The following is a 7,794-nucleotide window of genomic DNA, read 5'->3' as shown; positions in this document are numbered from 1 at the left end:
ACTTGGTTTAATCAGGAGGATAGGTTCAGGTTTAGGTACTAACATTTGGCATCATAACTGGTTGCCGAGAGACTGCAAGTTAAGGCCGATTTGCGCCCGCTCGCAGAATCCACCTTCTGTGGTTGCTGCACTTATTGATGATGCGACGAAAACCTGGAACCAGCAGCTACTAGAAGAGCACTTCATTGCTCTTGACGTTGATGTTATCTTAAACATTCCAATTAGCTCAAGGGTGCAGGATGATTTTTGGGCCTGGCACTATGACAAGAGAGGTGTCTTCTCAGTCCAACGTATGATCACGGGAATAAAATCACAGAGGGAGGATTGGTTAGAGAACCGAACGAGTAACTCGAATCAAGCAACCGGGAAAAATGACTGGACCAGATTGTGGAAAGTGAAGGTGCCATCTAAAGTGCGTGTTTTTGTTTGGCGACTAGCTCACAGTTCACTACCGACGGGCACGGCGAGGTATGAGAGAAACATGGCTACATCTCCGGTTTGTCCTATTTGCAATTTTGGCGGAGGATACATGGCGGCATTCTTTGCTGGACTGTCGCATGGCTCGATGTGTTTGGGCACTGGGTGATGAGGAAGTTCTGGAGCATGCGATTTCAAACCGATCCGATGACGCCCGTTTATGGCTCTTCTCGCTTTTTGATTCCTTGAACCAGCAAGATCTTGCAAGAGTACTTGTCACACTTTGGGCTATTTGGTGGGCTAGACGACGAGCGATTCATGATGAAGAATACCAGAGCCCACTGACGACAATGAGCTTCATCACAAGATATTTGCAGGACCTTGACATTTTAGCTGCGCGGGTATCTAGGAGAGTCCCGCCATTTATCCCAGTCCAGAGTACATGCAAATGGCTCCCTCCGGAAGGACTAGCAGCAAAGATTAATGCAGATGGAGGGATTTCGAGACATGGCAATAGGGGAGCAGCAGCAGTGATATGCAGAGACAGGGATGGACACTTTTTGGACGCTTCGGCTGTGATTTTTGAAGGGATGAATGATCCAGCATGCTTAGAGTCTAATGCGTGCAATGAAGCTCTTGCTCTGGCCCAGGATCTTTCTTTGAGTAATGTGGTAGTTGGTTCGGACTGTTTGGAAGTTATCACCAGCATTAACAGAGGCGCGTCATCAACTTATGCCATGATTTTAAATGAGATTAAGCACCGTATGATGGATTTTGAGGAAGTCTGTTTTCGTTTTGAACCTCGGGATTCTAATTATGAAGCTCATATGTTAGCTAAAGCCGCGTCCACCTTGCAAGTTGGACGGCATTTGTGGCTAGGGACAGTTTCTGACATTATATGTATTCCTGAAACTTTGATTGTTTGAGTAATAAAGTCCCTAGTTCACCTAAAGAAAAAGCCCTAGAAAAAACCCTCTTTGCCGTTCCATTTTCGGCCGGCGCATGTCTCCGTGCGGCCCCTTGCGCTGACTCAACCTCCCCCTGCTCCACATCGTGACGGAGTGGCGCGATGGAGCTGCGGTCGGGCCACCGCCTCAATCCCCCGTCGTCGTCCGTGCCCCGCCGGCGCCGCCCCTTCCGCTCAGAAGGCGACGGAGTGGACCGGATCAGCGCTCTTCCCGACGACCTACTCCTCCAGGTACTCGTTCGTCTCCGCTGCGCTCGCACCGCCGCCCTCACCAGCGCCGTCGCGCGCCGGTGGCGCGGCCTCTGGAGGTACCTTGCCGAGCTCTCCTTCCGCGAGATCGCGCCGGACGCCTCGAAGCCGCCCTCGTCCAGGTCGCCCGCCCCACCATCTCCCTCCTCGAGATTGACATACCCGAGGAGCACAGGGACCAGATTGACCCTGCCCGCGTCTCCGCGCTGCTCCGTACGGCCGCGCGGCTGGCGCCCACGGCTCTCGTCTTCACTGTTTGGGAGCACTGTGAAGATGATATGATTCCTATCGAGGTTCCTGTCTTCCACCGCGCCACCTCGATCAAGCTGGACGTGCACAACCTATATCTAACACCGCCGGCCCATGGACTTGAGTTCCCTGTGCTGGAGAGGCTGTCCGTTGCTGGCTTCCGCTTCGACATGGATGAGCTTGTCCAGCGCTGCCCTCACCTGCGCGTACTAGAGGTGGGCAGCGGCGGGGGTCTCTATAAGATCAAAGTCCACTCACCGACCATCGAGGAGCTTGTCGTGGACTACGAATGTTGGGTGAACGGCATCGACATCATGGCACCTGTGCTTAAGAAGTTCGAGCTGAGGACCTCGATGGGCTCGGATTTCAGCGTGTCGTTCTACGCGCCGATGGTGGAGAATCTCTGGTGGGACGTTTCTTGCCCCAAGCTGAATGTCGGGATTGATGTCTGGCGCTTGCGCGACCTGACTCTGTGGAAGGAGGAGAGCGGCAATACCCTATGGTTGTTTATAGATGCTCCAACGGTGCGTTACTCTCCTGCTTTATTTTCCTCTGCTCCAAAATTATATGTTCATGTTAGAATGTGTCAGTTGGTGCATGACTACATCACAAAAGTATGTTAGCTGATGAAACAATGTAGGCTTCAAATCGAAAGAGGAAGCAGGTATTCGAAAAAACTTAATCCATGATTATTGGCCAACTAAAATAAATTACTGCTGTGGGGCAAAAGGCCACCAACACTCCTATTTCGCTGATGGGAAATTAGTGGCTGCACCCACCTTCGGTGCACCCACACAAGAAAACATAGTAAAAAAAAAAAAAAATTGAATCTTTGTGAGAATGATTATCAACAAATGTTATGGGGGCTTACAAAGTTTGGTGGTCAAATAACATTTGAGGAGCTCTCTACAAAAAAGACAATTACAAAATCTGCTCAAACAGTGCACTTACATTTTGACTAATTTTCAGTGATTTTGTCTTTTTTGTAGAGAGCTCCTCGAATGTTATTTGACCATCAAACTTTGCAAGTGCCCATAACATTTGTTGATAAGCATTCTCACAAAGTATCATAATTTTTTGAAATATTTTGCTATGTTTTCTTGCATGGATGCACCGAGCTGGGTGTAGAAAAACCACTCTCTTTCGCTGATATTGTGGCTGCCAATATGAAAACTAATTTATAACTTCATGCTCACCAACTACTCTCTCTAGTCATGCCCTGAATTCTCATGCTATTAGTTTATGAAACGCATGGATCACCCTTCATCGACCTTGTATGAGGTCTTGCCTGCATGCATGCTCCAGTTAACACTTTGTTGATTAAATTACTTTCGTGGTATTTTGCCGAATTGTTGTTCTTGTACTATTCTTTTTCTTATTTCCTTCACGACATGCTTATACATTTGCAGGCTTATGCACCAGACGCAATCGTTGTTCTTGTACTATGATTTTTCTTTTCTTTCTATTTCCTTCACTCCATATGTATACATTTGCAGGTATATGCACCAGTTGCGCAGCGGAACTTCAGTCAAGAGATAGCATCACTTCCCAACTTTTCTGTTCTGCAGCTATGTCTGGTAACACGGGGGCATATTTTTGGGCCCCTTGTGTTGAGTCTACTTGGGATCTGCACCGTAATACATAAGCTTAAGGTGGCCATAGACAACGACAAGGTAATTATTTACTTCGGCTACCTGATATATATGCATTTTAAAGAAATCTGTTGAGCTACAGTACTAGATTAATTAGATAAACACACAAGTTAATTGCACTTTGGCTAGAATTAACAGTACTTCACTTCTCTTTCAGTGCAGAGAAGTATGCCCATCAAATTGTCCTTGTGAGCAATCCCAAAACTGGAGAAGCCAAACTATCTCGTTGCCAGCTCTTGAAGAAGTAGAAATAAAAGGTTTCGAAGGAAATGGCGACGAAATTGATTTCATGAAACTTCTGTTCAGATGCACGCCTCTGATGACAACAATGACCGTGACACTGGCCCCTGAGGTTTTACCAACGAGCAGAGGATGCGAGAAAACCTACAGAATTTTTAGGGAAAACCCATCTGTGAAATGCCGTGTTTATCGCAGCGGTGGGGAGGAGGTTCTGTGCCCATGATGGTCAAATGCTTCTGGTTGTAATCAGAGACGGTATCCTCAAGCTATGTTGTCTAAGCTTGAATTCCTGCCATGTGTTACTTAGCCTAGCCTTCATGTTCTGCTGAAGATTTCAGAACAGTTCAATTAGCATGTTTTCTGTTCTGGACGCTGATCAAATATGTTCATGCGGATTAACATGCTTCGTTTTGAATTTCCCAGCTTTTTAGCTCTATGATTAACCTGCATATTCCTTAGGTTGAATTGGATATCAACGCTCCTATGGATTAGTAGATGTTTCACATTACGTGGTAGTAGAGGTATTGTTTTTTTCTGAGGTAGCAGAGGTATAGTCAGGTGAAGACCAAGGGTGATTTTGGCGTTGCTCCAGCTGACAAGGACTCCAGAAGAGAATGGGGGGAAGGGGTGCTGCGGCTCGGCCACTTCCAGGACTACTCTATCGCTGAAGAAGATGAAGAGGGAACGAAGATCTGGCCATCTCCTTCGGCTCCCGCCATGTTATCACTTATCATCAGACCTGCCTGCCCAGAAAGAAATGAAGGTCGTCCTACTGCAGGTTGTGGAGTGGTCCTGAGCTTCCCTTTGAGAGCTGGGATTTCCACTGCAGTTCATCATTCTCTTCTGTATGAGGGCGGTGCATTGCACTGGTCGATAGTATTCGGAATAACACTAATAAGGCTATGTTTCAAGAAATTGGAATGGGGTCCAATCTCTGTCCAAAAAAAAGGGGGTCCAATCTCAAAACTGACTGGAAACGGAAATGGGCTTCAATGTAAATGTTGTTGTTTGCATGTTCATGGAAATGGGGGATGGAGTCAAAGAGAAGAGTCAATTCCAATTCCTGTTTGGATGTACAAAAACTTGAAATTGTAATTCTTAAAGGGTTTGAAGACTGTAAAGTGTTGTACATGTTTGAAAATGTATTCTCCACAACAGTGTTTATATTATTATATGATATTTGTCAATTTACAATAAAAATCAATATATTCACAGCAGCCACAATATTATTTGAAAAACATGAAAAATATCTTGAAAATGTGCATAACAGAGACAATACTACTGAAAATGAGAATATTATTATAGACAATTATACAGCATATGTTGGGGCACTGCTATGGACTCTTTGGCACATACGTAACAAAATTACACTCGAATCTGTTTTCGCGGCCCATCCGATTGACTGTATTTTCAAATGCCTTCTTTTCTTACGGCAGTGGACTCCATTGGGAAAGCGTTGGGATGCTGTGGCCATGCAACAGGCAATGGATAAGCTTCAACACATCCACAACATAGCTCGATACCCTCACGCCGGTGGTTAGGGCAGCACTTTCTTTTGTTACAGTCTCGAGCGTACATGCTCTGGTTTGGGCATAGTCCTGGCCATGGGAAGCCCAGCCCGGCCGGCCTGGCCCGAAAAAGCCCGACCCGACGCTGCTCCCGGGCCGGGCTCGGGCCTAGATTTTGAGCCCGATGGTCGGGCCGGGCCAGGCCTGGGCCCGTTGATTTTGCAATTTCTTGAAGGGGCTTGGCCTGTGGCCCGAGGCCCGTCGGGCTTTTATGTGTTCAGGCCGGGCCTGGGTCTGGTTTTTTTTTGCCTTGGGCTTGTCTAGGCCCGGCCCGAGGTTTGGCCAGGTATATTTGGGCCTTTGGTGCTACATATCGGTCCTTTTTTTTTTGCGGGAAACATATCGGTACTTCTTAACCTGTGTTGTGTTCATTCTGTTTCTGAGTCTTCGTGGTGAGCCTTGTGCTACTATGCATGTTTGTGGATTTTATTAATTTAAAGCCGAACGCGTCTTGTGTGTTTGTTTAAAAAGAGTAAAAATGGTCAATTCACATGCTTGTGCTTTTAGCATGTCTATATGTGTCACTGTGTCTATGGGAGATTACTAGTGAATCTATGGACCCCGCCACGAAACCTCCAAAATGTGCACTTTTATTTCCGATCATAATTTGTTCCAAAAGAACAAAATACTTAATATGGCATCATCTACGCATCTTAGAACCATGGAGGCGCGACGGACCTTGGCTCTTCTGGCGGGAGGTTCCTGGTTTGTTTTAGGGTCTTTTCCTTTTATGTTGAGTAGAGTTTGTGTTTTGTTTAGGAAGGCGAGGCAGGAGGAGCTCCTTGAAGATGAAATAAGGTCCTCCTTGACTGGTCTCCAACCCAATGGTGCATTTATCATCGTTGGAGAGTGTGTGGAGGCTTCGATGGATCTTCGTGGATCCAGTCTTTGCTCGTGTGTCTATAGGTTGGATTCTTCCGATCTACACTTTCTTCATTACCGGCGGTTGTTGTTTTTGTGCGTCGGTTCTATGGGGCCTTAGCACAATGACTTTCTGTCTGTCAATTACGATAAGTTATACCCGGCCCCGGTGAGGGAGGGGCGATGGCGCTATCGCGCCTTCAGCTCGCTCCAATCCTTATAGCAGTCGTTAGGTGGTCTATAAATCTGGATGTAATTTTTGTTAGAGAAAAGTACTTTGTGTCCCTCAACTCATGGTGGAGTCTAGATTTGGTCCCTCAACTCCGAAACTAGACAACTTGCACCCCCAACTACTGAAACCGGACAAGGTTCATCCTTGGTCTCGGTTTTGAACGGTTTTGGTGCTGACTCACCCCGGTTTTGGCTCGTGCTGACTCAAATTCGCATTAAAAAATTTAAATCCGTAAACTTTTTTGAAATTCACATACTCTCGTGTAGTTTTTTTCAAGTTCGCGTAATTTTTTAAAATTTACATAATTTTTTCAAATTCGTAAAGTTTTTTGAAATTTGTGTACTTTTTTCAAATCCATGTATTTTTCAAGTTCATGTAAATGTATCAAATCAATGAACTGTTTTTGAAATTTGCATACTTGTTTAAAATCCACATATTTTACAAGTTCACATATTTTTCAAATTTGTGTACTTTTTCCAATCCATGAACTTGTTTTGAAACTCATGTACTTGTTTCAAATCCGCATAATTTTTTCAAGTTCACGTATTGTTTTCCCCAAATTCATGTACTTTCTTGGAATTCATGTACTTGTTTCAAGTTCACATATTTTTTCAAATCTGCTTATTTTTTCTGCGTACATTTTTTCCGAATCAGCGTACTTTTTTCAAGTTCACGTAAAAAAATTCATATTCATGATTTTTTTCAAACAAAAGTATGTGAATTTGAAAAAAATACATTAATTAGAAAAAAACACACACATACTTTGAAAAAATACGCGGATTTGAAAAAAAATATGAACTTAGGAAAAGTACGTGGATTTGAAAAAAAGTACAAGGATTTTTAAAAAGTTTACGGATTTGAAAAAAGTACCCGAATTTGAAAACATTACACGAACTTGGAAAAACTATGCGAAGTTGAGTCGGCATGGTCAAAACCGGGGTGAGACAACACCAAAACCGGTCAAAACCATGACGGATCTTGTCCGATTTCAGCAGTTGAAGGTGCAAGTTGTCCGGTTTCAAAGTTGAGGAACCAAATCTACAGTCCACCAGAGTTGAGGGACGAAAAGTATATTGTTCTCTTTTTGTTACTAGCAGAATGCCCGTGCGTTGCTACGGGCGAAATACATAAAAATAAATCAAAGTACTGACTAAGTGACATGAGTGAAATCCTTCAAATATATACCTCCTTTTATCATTTTCTTTAGAGGATACTATGCAATTTTCTGATCTTCTTCTTCCTCCTCTTTGTCTTGCTCCGATCCCCATAGCCCATCCTCCGACACTGGTGATGGATTGTGTCGATGTCATACAACATCCTACCCGAGCCACCTTCTGATCTCAGGCAATGTTGATGCTG

The 7,794-nt window shown here is 44.7% G+C and overlaps 1 protein-coding gene across 1 annotated transcript; it reads left to right on the top strand.

Annotated features, from left to right (window-relative positions):
• Nucleotides 1-1,410: 1,410 nt before the first annotated feature.
• Nucleotides 1,411-4,842, top strand: LOC123166698 (uncharacterized). Its single transcript, XM_044584494.1, has 3 exons — nt 1,411-2,406; nt 3,379-3,555; nt 3,692-4,842. Exons 1-3 carry the CDS (start codon nt 1,912-1,914, stop codon nt 3,995-3,997), a joined length of 978 nt encoding a protein of 325 aa, XP_044440429.1. The 5' UTR covers nt 1,411-1,911; the 3' UTR covers nt 3,998-4,842.
• Nucleotides 4,843-7,794: the final 2,952 nt, after the last annotated feature.

The sequence above is a fragment of the Triticum aestivum genome, chromosome 7D, assembly GCF_018294505.1.
Source record: "Triticum aestivum cultivar Chinese Spring chromosome 7D, IWGSC CS RefSeq v2.1, whole genome shotgun sequence".
NCBI lineage: Eukaryota > Viridiplantae > Streptophyta > Magnoliopsida > Poales > Poaceae > Triticum > Triticum aestivum.
This window is presented reverse-complemented; position numbering and strand designations above follow the sequence as displayed.

Coding starts and splice junctions, on each gene's coding strand:
- LOC123166698 (XM_044584494.1), top strand. CDS start 1,912: ATGATTCCTATCGAGGTTCCTGTCTTCCACCGCGCCACCTCGATCAAG. Junction 2,407..3,378: donor TGTTTATAGATGCTCCAACG/GTGCGTTACTCT, acceptor ATACATTTGCAG/GTATATGCACCAGTTGCGCA. Junction 3,556..3,691: donor TGGCCATAGACAACGACAAG/GTAATTATTTAC, acceptor CTTCTCTTTCAG/TGCAGAGAAGTATGCCCATC.